Source organism: Priapulus caudatus, unplaced genomic scaffold, assembly GCF_000485595.1.
Source record: "Priapulus caudatus unplaced genomic scaffold, Priapulus_caudatus-5.0.1 Scaffold256, whole genome shotgun sequence".
Taxonomy (NCBI): domain Eukaryota; kingdom Metazoa; phylum Priapulida; class Priapulimorpha; order Priapulimorphida; family Priapulidae; genus Priapulus; species Priapulus caudatus.
Window position 1 is genome coordinate 226,079 of NW_014577317.1, and position 18,521 is coordinate 244,599.

Genomic DNA, 18,521 nt, shown 5'->3' on the forward strand with positions numbered 1-18,521 from the left:
CCTACCTACCTACCTATCTACCTATCAATCTATCTATCCACCTATCTATCTATCTATCTAGCTATCTATCTATCTATCTATCTACCTACCTACCTACCTACCTATCTACCTATCAATCTACCTATCAATCTACCTATCAATCTACCTATCCACCTATCTATCTATCTATCTATCTATCTATCTATCTATCTATCTATCTATCTATCTATCTATCTATCTACCTATATATCTATCTATCTATCCACCTATCTAGCTATCTATCTATCTATCTATCTTTCTATCTATCTATCTATCTACCTATCTACCTATCAATCTATCTATCTAGCTATCTAGCTATCTAGCTATCTACCTACCTATCTATCTACCTACCTACCTATCTATCTATCTATCCACCTATCTATCTACCTACACATTAACAGACACAACTGTAAGTACTTGTTAGGATTAACGGAGCAGCGGCCGTTGACCATTGCCTACAGCAAGATATTCAACATATTCTAAGCATAAAGGAACTAGACGAGAGTTTCTTGTTGCCCTTGACTGTCGTCGTTCTGCTATACTAGTGAGTGTACTCTAGGGGTATTTTGTTCATGTTGTTCACACGTTGTTAATCCTCCATGTACAAGTGTTCGGGCGGGACACTCTTGAGCAGCTCTCAGCCCACCAATGACGCTAATAGTAGTAACGAACAGATTCCTATCGTTTCATCCAGTGGTCACTGAATAGCGCCTAATTGTGTATTGTCTAATTGTCTGGCCAGTACCGGCCGGCAGGGGCGTAAAGGGGACCCCCAAGTTGTTCGCGTGTAGCGATGCGTGGACGGTGGGTGGGAGGTCTAATTCAGATGTCCTTCACCCTTGGACTCTCTCTCTTTCTCTCTCTCTCTGTCCGGGGGGTGACTTCCTTCTGGGTTCAGTTGTATGTGTAATTCGTGCGTTTTGCTTAATTAAACGCCGTGTGTGCGTGCGTGCGTGTGTATGTGTGGGCGTGCGTTCTTCCGTGCGTGCGTGCGCGTGTGTTTGTGTGTGTTTGTGTGTGTGTGTGTGTGTGTGTGCATGTGTGCGTGTGTGCGTGTGTGTGTGCGTGTGTGTGTGTGTGTGAACTTTTTTTTCTTTTTTTTTTCTTTTTTTTCCTTACTTACCTACCTCTTTAGTATGTATTATTTCTAATTATCTTTTGATTTCTTATTATTTTTCACTGTTTGGGATGGGATGGCATGGTATGGCATGGCATGGCATGGCATGGCATGGGATGCGATGAGATGAGATGGGATGGGATGGGATGCGGTGCGATGGGATGGGATGGGATGGCATGGAATGGTATGGATGGATGGATGGATGCATGGATAGATAGATAGTTATATTTTTTTGGGTATTTTCCTTTCAACCAAGCGGTCACCAACTGAGTAACGCCACTGATTTCCCCGGACAACGCCGGGTATCCCGCTAGTATGTTATATTTGGATACTCTGTTAGAATACCATCTATTTGGATATATGAAATGGCTATCTTGTCCACCCCTTCCCTCCCATACACACACGCACACACACACGCGCGCGCGCGCACACACACAAACACACGTCCATGGTATTTCGGCGTGCACATCAGACCAGTAAATTGTGCCCGATAATTGTTCACACTCTGACGCCGCTATTCTGCATAGGCGAAGACTAGAATACCAACATATCAGGAGCATAATTATCACGCGCAGTTTATTGCTCTAGATCGCACGCGCGCGCGGGTCCAGCGACGGGTACTCTGTGCGTGTAATAACTAGACAGAGGGCACTCACGGAGAGTGCATACCTCCGCGACCATGTAACATGTATGTGCTCGCTGGTGGCGGCTGCTGACTGACTCGCCTGCTACTGACTCGCCGCTCACTGGTGGCTGCTGCTGACTCGCCACTCGCTGACTCGACGCGCTATCGATCGCGCCGCCCGCTGCTGCTGCATCGCCGCTCACTGGTGGCTGCTGCTGACTCGCCACTCGCTGACTCGACGCGTTATCGATCGCGCCGCCCGCTCGCTGACTCGACGCGCTATCGATCGCGCCGCCCGCTGCTGCTGCATCGCCGCTCACTGGTGGCTGCTGCTGACTCGCCACTCGCTGAATCGACGCGTTAGCGATCGCGCCGCCCGCTCGCTGACTCGACGCGCTACCGATCGCGCGGTGGCCACACACACACACACACACACACACACACACACACACACACACACACACACACACACACACACACACACACACACACACACACACACACACAATAGTAATTCGCATAAAGCTCGATAACGGCTCGACTCAAACAAAGTTTTCTAGTTCTCATTTCATTGTCCGTAGATAGCAATGCATAACCTTCCGCGTTTTAAGCATGATTCTTAAGCAAGATCAAACACGAATCATCGGTCCTGAACCGCGAGGGCATTTCCTGGTAAATTAAAGCCATAATCGAAGCGATTTAGTCCACACCATTATATTTCTCTGCTCCCAGCATCTGGGCCACCGTGTGTCTCTTCGACTTCCTAGTTCCTCCGAAAAGTGCTCGGCGCAGCACAACGCAGCGCCCATCGGCTCTCTCTCTCTCTCTCTCTCTCTCTCTCTCGCTCTGTCTGTCTCTCTCTCTTTCGCTCTTTCTATCTCTTTCTCTCTGTCTGTCTTTCTCTGTGTCTGTCTCTCTGTGTGTCTCTCTCTCTCTCTCGCGCGCGCGCTCTCTCTCCCCCCCTCTCTCTCTCTCTCTCTCTTCTCCCTCTCTCTCTCTCTCTCTCTCTCTCTCTGTGGAAGCGGCCAGCTGTCGGACAAACACTTACTGTCGTCGACACCACGCGACGTCAGTGCTACGTTAGTTTCGGTCGACGTCGTTGAGGTCTCGATGCTGCTCGGTATTTGATCTGTCGACTAGCTAACTAGCTGTGGGGGTGGAGAAACTTAGTTGAGGATTCACCCGCTTAGTACTTTCATGCGTCGAAGAGACTCAATGGATACTACGAGACTAGTATCATGGCCCGGCCATAAAGAGTGAACTTAATCTAGGGACACACAAGCATACCCACGCACTCACGCGCACACGCATGCACGCACCCACGAACGCGCACACATACACACACCTGTAGCTATGGATATCCGTTACCGTACGCGCGCACACACAGGTGATAGGCCTAATGTCTAGAGTTGTAACACAGGCACATTTCTACACGATATAGATATAGCTGTGCTGTCACTGCATTGGTTCACGTTATTCACATAAGCATTCCGTGCCCCGCGGAGTAATTATTCATTTTGTTTTCAATGCCCGATCAGGAAATCATTCTATTCCGATATGAATACGAACTTCCTGCTTTGTGAAAGAATGGCTCGCTTCGAATGACAAGAGAGCATTTGCCTGCTCGACTGGTTTTTATGGCGGTTTACACAGCGCACCCTAAGCGTGTAATTATTACACACGCGTAACAACGCAAAGAGTGTAGATCGGCGCAATTACGAGTATATATATATACATATACGTGTATTATTAGCTATATATATGTATATGTGTGTGTGCGCGTGCGTAGGCCTACGTGCGTGAGTGTGTGCGTGCATGTATGTTTGTGCGTGCGTGCGTGCGTGCGTGCGTGTGTGTGTGTCGCAGAATCTACCGCGTTAAACTTGGTCGCCGTTACTTACTACTCTCATTTTACTTTATACCTGCAAGCTAAAAGTTTACATAGTATTTTGCACGATAACAAACTCGCATCTCATCAGGAGTTAATGAAGACAAACATTTGTCTTCATTAACTCCTGATCTCATGTATAGCGTATACTGGGTATGTGCGCGTATGACCACCTACGCATATGATTAGCAGAAATCATGTACCCTATATATATTTATTTTCTATTTACATGTAAACAAATTAATAGCTGATAATACATAATAACAGGAGTGAATAATAATAGATTATTATTATAGATTATAACTCCTGATAATAATAATGGATTATTAGCTCTTGATGTAAACAGTATTGTTGTTCCGTGATGTTATCCATCGGCGTTCTATTCGTAATGTGCGCCAAGAGAGTCATGTACATACATATTTGCTTTGCGGGCGCATCTGCTACTCCTCCCGCATACAACACAATCAGGAGTGTATCAATATGATGATCACTCCTGACACAATGCATGCGCGAATGCCCGCACGTAATGTGAAGTTAGCTGAGCTTAGAGATTAGCTCGGATTAGCTGTTTGTACTGCTATGTATGCCATGTTCGCAGCCAGTGTTAATTACGTATAATAGCCGGTCGCTCACAGCGTGGTCATCGTCGTGGCTAATGCGGCACGCCCTCGCGCGCGGGTTGGGATCAGCTAGAGATGGAGAGATTGTCAGACGATTTCTTCTTGGGTGCGATCGAGTTCGCGCATCGGTCGCTGTTCCACCCAGTCACGTTTCCAGTTGTGTGCCAGCGCGCAGCCGCGTGTTTTACCCAGTTACCCTGACCCACACTTTACGTGTGCGATGGAATAATTGGAAGCCGGAATTGAACTCAGCCCTTTCTGAAGAATTTTTTATTCATTTCGAGTATAGGGGTAACGTTGGTAAATAGTTGCCGTGCTGTAGGCATTGATCTTGAGTGTGTAGGCCAACGCGGGTTTTGTGCTGCGAACAGAGAACCTTTGCTGCCGTGTTGACGTACACACTGGTTATCGCTTCTGTTGACGTTTGGAATTCTGTAACTTAATGAGCCCTCCGATGGTCATTGTGGCGCCGCCCATTACTGACCGGATGTGGCTAATTTCCGTGTCGTCGTGAGGGCAGGTTGTGTTCATTTTATTTTATTCTATATGACCGTGTTTGACATAAACTGACATAGACTTGTCCCGAGTTAAATACTCGCGACATTTCAGACCTGCTTTCGATGCTTGATGTCTAGATATATTATTAAGTACAAGCTATGAAATCGGTGGCGAACTATCACTGTATATAATACATACGTATAGAAACGCAGGTGATAATAAAATGGTAATTTTTGTACTTTTTTGCGTATTGACTATTGATTATTCATCTATCGTATTTCCCAATTATCATTGCATATATTCGCATAGCTCGTACGGCGATCAACAAGTTTTCTAGTTCTCATTTCATTGTCCGTAGAAAAGCATGCACTAACCTTCCGCGTTTGTAGCATATTCTTAAGCAAGATCAACACGAATCATCGTCACGCGAGGCATTTTCCGGTAAATTACGCATAATCGCGCGTTTAGTCCACAATAATATCTTGCTCCCAATCTGTGCCACCGTGTTCTCTTCGCGTTCTAGTTCCCCGAAAAAGTGCGCGCACACACACGCACGCACGCACGCACACACACACACACACACACACACACACACACATACACACACGCAGACATGCACACGCACAACGCACGGACGCACGCACGGACGGACGCACGACGCTCATGCGATTCTACAAGCTGCATCTGACTATGTCAGATGAGCTAAAAATCCTCGAAAAACATGTGTTAGATATGTGCCAGATAGGGCCAAATCTACTTTTGTTCAGTGTTATCTGAAACATTTTCGACTCTGTAGTACAAACGCAATTGACTCCCGTTACCCTGCTTCAAAGGCCAAACGTAATGGAAATGTAACTAATTAGACTTAGCCGAGTTTCAAATTACACATGTAATGTCAAAACAAACGAATTTTCTATTCTATTACTCTATAATGTAAATATGTTGCATACACAACTAATCTAAATTATATAATACTAAATTGTGCATACACCAACATAATTGAGTAATCTGCTTTATTGAGACGATTTACTGGCTACGAGCTTATGCTGAACAGCACGTATAATCTGGCATTAGTATTATTCTGTGCTCATGTACAGAGGCTAGCGACCTGGCTATCGGTTTTCGCTGTCAGTGATTGCAGTAGGCATAATATGCTCATGGTTCTTAATTAAGACCCTAAGATATGTGTTGTACGTAGGTGTTTGGTTTCACTCTATGGTCGCCTTATGGTGTTTTGCTATATGTTTAAACGAGTAATAATGAGTATATAACCATGCTGGATTTTTTAGTTTCGTATCAGAAATGTTTTGAACGCCACATTAAAATTTGTTGATAAATGCTTCATGTATCATTTCTTTGTCAACTAATAACTATATGTTTAATTCGTAGCTCACGCACAGGATGTAACAACTTAGATAGTCAAATGTTATCATTGAAATTTAATGTAAAAGAGTTGTGGTGTAAATGATCTAATGTTGCGATAACTTAGCATATATGAATGTAGTGATTATAATTCACAAGGATTTTAATTGGTCAGTTATCACAGGTACGGTAAAACGTTTCAAAATTAATATATACTGACAGTGTCTATGGCAGTTTGCAGGTCTCGCGACCAACCGTTGTTTATTTCCTTACTCTTGGCTTTATGTGCTACCGTATCGCTTTTTAGCTAACATAAACAGGAACAGCTGTTAAACAGTTCATACACGTGCGGTTGTCAGTTGCGTTTAATTTACCTGCAAAGAATGGTGCACCGCGTGCTCTTTCATTGCCAACCTGTTCTTTCCCATAAACAAACAACCCAAATGCAACTAGCTTCTTCCAATCGTTTGTTCCTCTCGCCTGTTGCATCATGGTAGTCACAGCACGCAGCAATACGTTGATTGTATCAGTGTAGAAATTCACCTCGTCGAAAGCCGAAGCAAGCTAAAGAAATAACTGAGTTATTATGTGAAAAGATGAACCTAAGATCAAAAGCAGATTTAGAACTTTGATAACTATTCATTACGTGTGTAAATGAGTATCACAATGACGCATTAATAACAGAATTCTTTGCCTTCGAGGCCTTGGACGGAAGACGGCATGGAACTTCGATCCTGCTTAGATCATTGAATGCATCAGTTTGATAAATCAAACAACTTGTTGCTACGAAACTGACACACTCACTGTCATTTACTAAAATAAATGTGAGTATACAAGTATTTAGTTTGACTGGCCATCACGCAAGTTCATAACTCAGGGGTTTATTCAATATCACTGAACGCGACAGACTCGGTGAAAGTGGATTTGGAGAATGTCTGTCATACGGGTGCGATAAACATTTTCACCTCCGCCCCCCTTATGTCCCGCACCATGCAGTCTATCGTATAATTTTAAACAGGGACTACCTCTAGGATAAATTGGATACAGATTAGCTATCTGCTTTAACAGAGTAAACAACGCGTATTAAACATATCAGAGCTCGTACCAAAATTTGCAAAACCTTTTTCTAAATATAACATTACGACTAGAGGTATTGAACACGATTACATATAATTGATACACAGAGTGTGTGTGCGAGAGCAAGAAAGAGATAGAGATGGGTGTGCGTGCGTGTGTGCCTTGCTGCCGTCCGTAAGAGCGAGTTACGCCAGAAGCGTGAGAATTTTGATGCTTATGCTTCGTTCGTTGGACACTGCAATCGCCGCACTACTACCACCTGTATGTTTCTATATTAATCTGAATGAATCTGTTATCTGTACTTAGCAAAGTTTAAATTAAATACGAAATCACGCACGACTCTTGGAAGCTTTTATTGTTTCTCAGCTGAAAGTGAAAGTATAGCACCGCTGCTATCGCTGCCATAGATTTGCTATAATTTCCACCATCTATGTATAAGAAATATCTGTAGTCGCTGGTGCCTGGCTGTTGCTTCTCTGTCAGAAGCTGGTAGAAGAAGTGAGCATGGGGTCCGTTGTCAGAAACGAAATTATTCTTAACATTAGTCTTAACTTTACGGTGTTTCTGACACCGGCCCCCTTTATTATAATTGCAGAAACAAAAATCACACATTATTTACTCACAGAACTCTTGCGTGCATTGTAGCCAATAACGTAAGATAATAAGGAAGCCCAGCTTTAAGCAAATATTCTGAACACGTATATAAAAAAGATGTAACAAAACCTACCTAACCTACCTTTTCGGACGGGTACCCCGATATCATTTTTTAAACCTTACATTAGTTTCCTATGTTAGGTTCCCGTTCACGCATTAATTGAAAATACAGATAGCGATAAGGCTAGGGTAGCCAGCGAGAGACATTTGAGAATGGCGATGCATTCTTTCAAGAGCTAATAATACCTTATATTTTATAGGTATTATACAGGTATATATAGGTATTATTAGCTTTCGATTATTTTAATAGCACGTATCATCGCATAGGTGCTTACAATTCGCATAATGGCACTAATAAGCGTCGGTAGCAATCACTCGATCTTTGAACGACAATGATGTTATCTCTCTCGGTCTGCCCGTATAATCATCACACGCGATACGACAGCTGCTGCTCCGGAGGTCTGTGTACTAAGCACCGCATCATTGTGTAATTCGTCTCGAACCAGCACACCAATTAAGTGACAATGCTATCGTGCTATTATCGTACTATCGCTATGTAATAGGTTCAGCACTCCGTGATGTGGCTGCGCTATGCGGTGGGGCGGGCAATGTATAATCGGTCAGAAATTATATGATTGATTCAGCACGTGGCCTCCTGTCAAAATTCGTTATACGATTATGGAAAGCCATCCCCTTCAAAAATAATTTACAAACATTTCAAATACACAATTTTAAATCAATTTAGAACATTTCAAATTAATTAATAAAAATACAAATTACGTTATATTGTTCGATAAATTTAAATTCAAAATTTAAAATCAATTCAGAGAATAACAAATCCATTTATTAACTTGCAAATTAATTCACAACTTTCCAAAATAATTGTCTGATATACAAATTCCTTCACATCATTGTAAAAATTGATTTTCTAAACGTACAATTTATTTTCAAAACAACAAACCAATTTACTAACTTGCAATTTAATTGAGAACATGTTACATAAACTCACAAATGTTCAAATCTTGCTTCATCATCCTAACAATTAAAATTATAAGTTTTTAATTAATTTACAGAATAACGAATCAGTTCACTAAGTTTGAAATTAATTTATTACTTTTAACATTAATCACCAGAAATGCGAATTTAACTGTTGGTTTCAGAATTATTAGGTAACAAACGATGTATAGCTTAGATTACAAATTAATCATACAGCTTTCAAAACATATATAAATGTTTACAATCAAAGAGCTCATTTAACAATCAATTTATGCAACTTCCAATCTATTCAAGACCTCTGAAATCACTTACGAACGTTTACAATTTGCCACCCACTCTCTTGTTTCCGGTTCGTGTGCAAAACTATTCAGGAAACTTCTAATCAATTCACAGGACTTGCAATCTATTGACTACACTTTCCGAACCAGCCAACTACCAAATGAAAATGTGTTTTGAAGGGGATGGCTTTCCATATACGGTCGTGAGTGACATGCAGTTAACGAACACATTTTTGACAGCCTAAGCACGTAATCTATGAAAAATGCGCGCATGATACCAAGGATTCAATCGCATGTGTATTGTGCACTAACGCTTATTATATCTCGCAATTGAGTTTATTTCTCTTGCAACGTGAAAGAACACACTACAATGAGTGCAAATCTGCTGTTGTAGGCCCTACACGTGAAATAAACCGCTATGCGGTGGGGCGGGCAATGTATAATCGGTCAGAAATTAAATAATAAGCCCAGAATTATATGATTGATTCAGCACGCGGCCTCTTGTCAAAATTCGTTATACTGTCGTGAGTGACAGTTGACGAACACATTTTTGACAGCATAAGCGCGTAATCTATGAAAGATGCGCGCATGATACCAAGGATTCAATCGCATGTGTATATAGGGAAGTCTATTGCTACCCGTGATCGTATGAGTGGTTACGCGTGAGTGTGTGTAGTACACCCTTCCTAGCGTCTATGTGAATGCAGATAATAAAAGAACATAACGATTTATATGAACGTATTCAGTTATCTCTTTAATTGTCATGCAGCCTTAACTATGCATCCGCCCATAACGGGGCGAATGCGTACAGTCGAGGTACACGAGCAACATCACCTAACTTACGAGGTTAAGGATGTGTGGTAGCTGGCTCGAACCAATATCGTCTAGTCTGATAAGTGTGTCGACATATCGCTCTGTGTCTTATTTCTCTGGTCGAACACGCGGTTATATAGTCACATAGGTAGACACGCCTACCCATTGTTTATGGTCAGTCCGTACTACATTACTGTCTATTCTACCCTGTCTATTCCCGCGTTACAACTTTACACAGCTGGCCATATATGCCAACCCAGAACAATAGGTTATTCTGATATATTTATCTATTATCTATATATCTGTCTTTCGACGGTATTACATGTATTGTGCACTGACGCGTATTATATCTCGCAATTGAGTTTATTTCTCTTGCAAAGTGAAAGAACACACTACAATGAGTGCAAATCTGTTGTTGTACACGTGAAATAAACCGTTAATATATATATATATGTTAATTAACAAACTTGTTTTTATTTACACCTGGCGATGTGCGTTTTTAAAATTTATTTTAAAAATGAAATCTCTTGCTATTGATAATTTAAGACATCTTTAAGCAGGCTCACTGTCTTCTCAAACGCGTTCTTATGCATCTAGGAATAGGTAGGATTTACCGTCAACAAGTAGAGTTTACCTCACTTTGCCTCGCTTGCAGGCTTGCCCCGTAATTAATTCGTACTCGGCATTATAATCACTGGTATCGCGGCCAGAATTTTAATAGCATACATAGACAGAATGCCTCTATGTCATTACTTTCTTGATCTTTGTGTATGCATTAGGTTATGAACACTGCTGAGTTCTGAATGTTCTGCCGACGTATTGTTGGTCGAAGTTACTAATCAACTCCCGTCGTGAACAATCTCTCCATTTTTCCCAGCGCCAGTTTCATAATCAATACAATTACGTACAATAATGTTCAATAAATGGTCTTACTGCCGATAATCGCCGAATCTACCACCAAAGTAGGGGCCGACTGGCAAAACCAACTGAATTTAGCCTTGGTGACATAACACGACTATATATATACGTACTGCGACATCATCGCAAGTACACCGCGCATGCAAAATACTATATGAAAATTTATTTATTCATCTATTTATTTATCTATCTATGTATCTATTTATTTATCTATCTGTCTTTTAATCTATATATTTATTTATGTATTTATTTATTTATTTATTTATTTATTTATATTATTATTATTATATATTACATTGTCCCTGCTGCCTCATTTCTTCCTTGGTTTTCTACGCGAGGCACAAGCTAGTTCTAACCCCAAGCAATATTAACTTGGCTTAAACTTAGATCTTTATCAGTTATAATCAGGAGTAGATAATAGAAGCTTCTATTAATCTACTCCTACGGTATAATCAATGCGGATCTCGCCAGTGTTATGTACGCGCATTCGTAGCAATGAAAACGGTACGGTGTCCAACATACATTTCTCGTTATTCCGAGAGAAAATCAGGATGTCGTACGAACAGAGGAACTAGCGCTTTAGCATATTCAGCACTGCTGCCTAATGTATGCTAAAAGAAAACACGGTCGTCTGCCACGGACACGCAGCGCGGGGGATGGCGCGGATTATCACACCCTATGCTTGTTCACGTGAGGTGCGTAATGGTTCGCGCTGCAGTGAATGGAAAATCGGTTCTCAGTGATATCTGATAAGGAAGCAATAAGGGCACGCCTAGCTTCACAACTGTTAAATATTTCTACGCAATGGTCTCGCGTGTCGTTGTGTTGTAAACGCGGAGAGCCTTTACGATAATTATAAAATTAGGTTTTCATCATTTTCGGTGACAGACCAATGATCTAGCGAGAGGCGTATAAATGGCGCTCGACTGTAATGCGTCTACTTAAAAAGACATGCCACCATCTTCTACACCAAAACGCGCTTAACGGCTAACTTTGAACTGGTGATATTAGGTGCATTTAGGTCTGAGAATGATACCCACACGGATCTGCTAAGAGAAACCCCATGAATACGCACGCTCGAGGCTGTTTCTCTCGCGCCCTGTAGTCCTGCAACGCCACTTGACATTCGCAGCTTTGTTCGGGTAGTCGGTCCTGCAGGGAGCTGCCATTATTATATCCTAAATCACGGCCATTTTACGGCAACTTCGAGTGTGCATTGAAGCGAATATTTACGCGCTTGTAATTATCGCAGCCCGGAGATAACGAGCCACACTTAATGCTTGTCCGACGGTCACGAGTTATTTATGCCAGTCCGGCCCCGCTGACCGTTCAGCAGCTGCTTCTATATAATATATATCAGGAGCTAGATAATAGAATCCCTAAGGAATTATTTAGGAATCCCAATTATCTACTCCTGATATATAATATATAATATATATATTATATATGTATATATATATATATATATATATTATATATTATATATCATATATAAGTGTGTGGGACTTGCTGTGTGGCGTCCGCGTGCGTCGCGTGCATGCGTGCGTCCCGTGCGCAGCGCGCGTGTGTTGTGTGTGTGTGTCTTGTTCGTGCGCGTGCCTGCGTGTGCGTCGTGCGTGCGCATGGCCTGTGGCTGTTGTCGTGTCGCCAGCACTCCCGTGCGATGTGTATGCGTGTGTGTGTGGTGCGCGCGCGCTGTCGTGGTGTGTGTCGTGATGGGTGTGTGTGTATGCGTGGTGTGTGATCGTGTGTGTGCTGTGTGTGTGTGTGTTGTGTGTGTTGTGTGTGTGTGTGTGTATGTGTGTGTGCAGTGTGTGGGCGTGGTTGTGTGTGTGGGTGTGTGTGTGTGTGTGTGTGCGGTGGTGTGTGTGTCGCTGTGAGCCGAAGCAGTGACTTGCGAGGGAAGACCGGCAAGCGGTAATGATGCTGGCCGACATGCTCGGCCGGCTGGCCGAATTCGGCAGGGCCACGGGAAGACACCGCCCGCTTATCCTTTCGCCGCGCGAGCCATTGTGACGTCGAATTCGGTCTGGTACATGAGCGGACCCTCGCCAAGGTAAACAGGCAGTGCGGTAGACGCAATGAGCGGTGTACTGCTCCTGTACTACACACACCCCTCCAGACATTCTACCTGTTCTACTTACAACCACGCTAAAAACTGAGCAATACACACGGCGCCGCACGCGAACCGCACGCACGCACAGCACGGCACGCGCGCGCACACACACGAACACACACACACCACACAACACATGACTGCGCGCGCGCGCGCGGCCCACACACACACACACACACACACACCACACACACACATATATATTATATATGATATAATTATATATATATAATTATATATATATATATATATTGAACTTATTCTGACGTAATATGTTTACATTATTCAGACATGCGTGAAGCAAAGGCTTGGCACCGGTCAATACCGGACGCGGATCCACGGCCGCTACCCCGTGCTGCGTGTTTGAGATGTGTATCACACGATGCTATTGACCTATATATAGTTAGCGATTACATTAGTTATACATATAATTATATGTGTGTATATGCGTAAAAAAAAAACAATTCAAATAATAAGTCTAGGGTGTTTAAGTTTTAAAACTAGAAACCTTAAACTGTTTAAAACGCCTAAACACCTTAACCTTATTATTTTGAAATTGTGTTTTTACTAAATGGGTGTTCGTGTGTGATTTTACTTCTATACAATGTATGTATATGTATATGTATGTGTATGTGTATGTGTATGTGTATGTGTATGTGGTATGTGTATTGCTATGTGTATGTTATGTTGTATGTGTATGTGTATGTGTATGTGTATGTGTATGTGTATGTGTATGTGTATGTGGTATGTATTTTTTGGGCCGCGCGGTATGTGTAATGTGTATGTTGTATGTGTGATGGTGTATGTGTTATGGTGTATGTGTATGTGTATTGTATGTGTATGTCGTATGTGTATGTGTATGTGTATGTGTATGGTATGTGTATGCGTGTATTGGTATGTGTATGCTGTATTGTGTATGTAGTATGCTGTATGTGTATGTGTTATGTGTTATGTGTATGTGTATGTGTATGTGTACTGTGTAGTGTATGTGTTTGTGTATGTGTATGTGTATGTGTATGTGTATGTGTATGGTATGTGTATGTGTATGTGTATGTGTATGTGTATGTGTATGTGTATGTGTATGTGTACGTGTATTGTGTATGTTATGTGTATGTGTTGGTATGTGTATGTGTATGGTGTATGTGTATGGTGTATGTGTTTGTGTATGTGTATGTGTATGTGTATGTGTATAGTAGTATGTGTATGTGTATGTGTAATGTGTATGTGTATTGTGTATGTGTATGTGCTATGTGTATGCTGTATGTGTATGCATGTGTATGTGTATGCTGTATGTGTATGTGTATATGTGTAATGTGTAATGTGCTATGTGTATGTGTATGTGTATGTGTTATGTGTATGTGGTCATTGTGTATGTGTATGTGTATGTGTATGTGTATGTGTAGTATATGTATTGTATATGTTAAGTATTATGTAGATGTATATGTATTGTATACTGTATATCGAATGTAGACTGTATATGTATATGTAGTTATGTATATGTATATGTATATGTACATGGTATGATATGTATAGTACATTGTGTATGTATATGTACTGTATTATGTATATGTACATGACATGTACATGTAACATGTAGTATGTATATGTATATGTAAATGCTATATGATATGTACATATTCGCATTCACAGGGCACGCACGGACAACTGTACCGGCGCACGCGCACGCATACGTACACACGCGCGGACAAAACAGCGGACCTCCCGCACGCCTTACACACAACAATAGGCGTCATAATAATATTGAAATGCGCTCTAATCTTTGAAGTTTGTGCTAACTAAATCATACAAAATCAAATTCGCGTTCTTGTGTCTATTTCAATTTCAGGGCTTTACTTGCGACATTCATGCGGTAAGATTTTATCATAAAAAACTTATTGCACTCTTCAACAGACGAATCGGCCAAAAGATTGTGTATAACGGCTTTCCCTGCCTACACATCATTACATCTGTTGCCTCACTGCGTACCTCAATTAAGCTGCAAAAATGATTACAATTAGCTTCTTTTAAAAATCTTAAAATCTTTTAATGTCATTTACATTGCTAAAAGATAATGAAATACTTTGCGAACCCGCTATAAATTCTGTGTTCGGCGTAATGTATGCAGATGATTACCGTGCCTAATTAATGTAGCAATTCAATTCAATTTCAATTCAAAAAAATATAGTTTATCACCATATTGCCCAAAAATACGAATGGAAATACCCCAGAGAAACATTATTTTTGAATGGGTGAAGGTGGTAGCGAGAAGACCATAGCGGTCATATCTCAGTATCCCTCTATATGTACATAGACATAATATGCGAGCGCAGATATTGCGCTGGTGTATGCAATATGAAGGGAAAAGTTGAAATAATATTTGCAAATAAAAGCTAAAAGTAAAGGTGCGCAGTATATAACAGTGATACACATACAAGTAACAGTAATTACATTGACAGTATGTAGGATACAATAAATAAATTTTAAAGAAGCAAAATATGAGTTAGTAACTTCATATCGTAAGGTGATTTAAATGCAGCGATACAGCTACAAGCACAGATACTGCCACTAACTCAGACGAAAGCAATGTACAATATACAGAGATAACAGTACATTGAGATTATAGTATGTCAGATACAGGCTACTTGCTTGGAGTAGATTAAGATAAATTCACATCTTGGCGTGCAGTAATACAGTTATACAGTGACAGGCATCAAAATACTTATTACTAATTCAATTGCAGCATATACGCGCCTATACAAGCGGTATAAATAATAAAGTACATTCCGCAAGGAACGCTAGTTATTGCTGAGAATCACCGAATAGTCGCTAAGTTAAGCAAAGAGATATTTTAAAGTATATGACGCTCCATGCAAATGAAATTAAAAAATAAGAATCATATCAATAATTATAACAGGAATAGCATGTAAAAAAAAAACGTGAGAACGATAAACAAACTCTAGCTCGATCAATGTGGTTTTTTTTTTCTTACATCACAGGGTAAAATCACAGAAATTAATAAATACTGATGTTCGCGAATCTCATAGAAATAAAAATAACAGGTTTGATACATATAATATCATACATAATAATAAGTAATACATAAGTTAATATATTACAGTATAAATTAGATGGTAGCTACGCAAGTAGACATAAATGATCTGTTCAGTACAAAGGATATATTTGCTTACAAGGTTTACATGCGTTTACAATTGGTTACAAGGTGTGTGTGGTTTGGGTATATACTACAATAATAATATATGTTTATGTACAAAAATAGTTTTGACAGTTAGATGTGTTTATATTTATATTTAGTTGTTTCAGAGAGCAGCTGCCCAGTGAATCCGGAGTTAAGTTCATTCCATACTTCGCCCTCCTTGGAATTTGATTGTGTTTGAGCCATAAGCTTGTCATAACTCTAGTCTATAAAATAGTTTTGGCCTGTGCGCTTCTTGTGATATGGGTCATGGGACGTCCGATGCTTTAGTAAAGTATCCTCGCCCCGCGCAGCAACAACCCTTGTAGTACTACACGCTGCTAAATAGCTACGGAGCATGCCCCGATGTTTAATTTGTACATGAATAGATATAAAGTTTATATTGGCTAGCGCTTCGATAATTTCAATATTTTTAAGGCGAGGCGAATGCAAGCGGGTTGCATCTGATCCCTAAAGTTCGGCCAAATGTGAATGAGCTTACTTACCGTTGTTTATGAGTGGTAGTTTATAATGGTTTAAGTGCTACTAGTGATATTAGCATTGCCCCCATGTTAGCAATTCGTATTGTAAGTAAGCGTATGATTAGGGCATAGCTATACTATGTTTAACGTCGCAGGTGTCTACATAGTGTTCTGATTTTTTGAAAGATTTTGTTGATTTTATATGTGATATGTTTATATATGGGGTATCCCATGTAAGTTGGTTATCTAAGGTACAGACCTAGATATTTTATACTTTTTCTTGTTATTATTTATTGCGATTATATTAAGTTTAAAGTTTTGTATTGCCTTGTTGTTGTGTTTTGTGCATATGATAGTATCTATTTCCTTTGTTTTTTTGTAGTTAACTTGCATAGTCTGTTTGATTTTTAACCATGCATCTACTTTAGCTATCTCTTGGGATTAACCATTGTTTGAGATGGTGAGCGGCTTGTGTTTGTGGTGGCTGTATGTGTGCCTCGTGTGCGTCGCTGTTTGTGTAGAAGATCCCCGCACTTACCCGATTAGGCAATAAATTACGGTAAAAGACATCGTTACTACATTCATTTAGTTGCTTTATGCTAATATTAAATATTTAAAGCTGGCAACTGGAATGAAACTCTATAGTAGCATCGTAAATCTAAAATAATCCCTCTTCATCTTTACGCCTGAGTTGAACCGAGTTTCTGTTGACACGCTGATTCGGAACAGCACTTATCGGGGCCATGCCGCCCGTCATGCGCGACATCTGCTTTGTGTCATTGTGCTGGCTGTGTGTGTGTGGTGGTGTGTGACGTGCGTCGCGTGTGTGGTCGTGCACACAACGGCCTGTGTGTGTCTGTGTGTGTGCGCGGCGCGCGCGCGTGGTTGTGGGTGTGTATTGTATGTGTCGTGATGTGTGTGGGTGGGTGCTGTGTGTGTGTCGGTGTGGTTGTGTGTGGTGTGTGTGTTGTGCGTGCCTGTATATATATATGTCGTGTATGTGCTGTGTAGTGTGGTGTCGTGTATGTGCTGTGACTGTGTGCGACGGGGTGTTGTTTGTTATTGTGTGCGCGGCTCGTGTTTGTGTGCTGTTGTGGTGTGTGTGTGTGTCGCGCGCGCGCTGCCGTGTGTGCGCGCGTGCGTGCGTGGCCCTGGTGCCTGCGCGTGCGTGCGATGCGGCGCGCGGCCCGTGTGTGCTAAGTAAGTGTGTTGCAGTGTGCTTGCTAGTAAGTGCTGTAGTGCTGTATGCGCTGCGTTTGTGCGGGCGTCCCTGTCATGCACATTTGACCGTTTATGCACCGCGTTGCGTTTGCTGCTGTGTCCTGGTAGCACATTTGCTCCGCTTTAATATGCACGCGTAGCGTGCGGCATGCAAGCTAGTCTGCACTTTAACGTGGAATGCTCGCTCGCTGGAGGCCGCAGCGGACATTCCGTTTGCTGCTGCCGCAGCATTCCAAACGATTGTTCAACGACATAGTTTAATTCACGTGGGTCCTTATCACAGATATTGTACCGGCGCAATATTTGCGCGACGGTTATTCCCCCGATGAACTGTGATAGGTATAGATGCTTCAACAACGGGTAGGGGTAAAACCTACTAGTGAAGAATCTAAAACCAAAAAATACATGCGACAAAAATTAATGTTCGAAAATGGAAACATAATGCCTGTGGTAATCGCACGGCGGTTCAGCATCTTACGAATCGCTATCTCATAAACTTTTCGCCCCTTAAAATCATGCAAAGTCAAATAACATCATTTTTTTTTAAAATAAAGCTTATCGTATTTGACATTGCCAGCAGATGCCTCATAAGAATCCAGATGACTGCCCGTCAGAACCCTTACCAACTTGCTAACGACGACATCT

At 41.4% G+C, this 18,521-nt stretch overlaps 1 protein-coding gene across 1 annotated transcript in view; it reads right to left on the minus strand.

Moving 5' to 3' along the window:
• Positions 1-6,502: 6,502 nt before the first annotated feature.
• Positions 6,503-18,521, minus strand: part of LOC106808157 — a gene marked incomplete at its 3' end in the record, with an annotated part of 33,122 nt that continues 21,103 nt past the window's right edge. Inside the window, 1 exon segment of the mRNA XM_014810739.1 lies at positions 6,503-6,692. Coding sequence (XP_014666225.1) covers positions 6,503-6,692 — 190 coding nt within the window.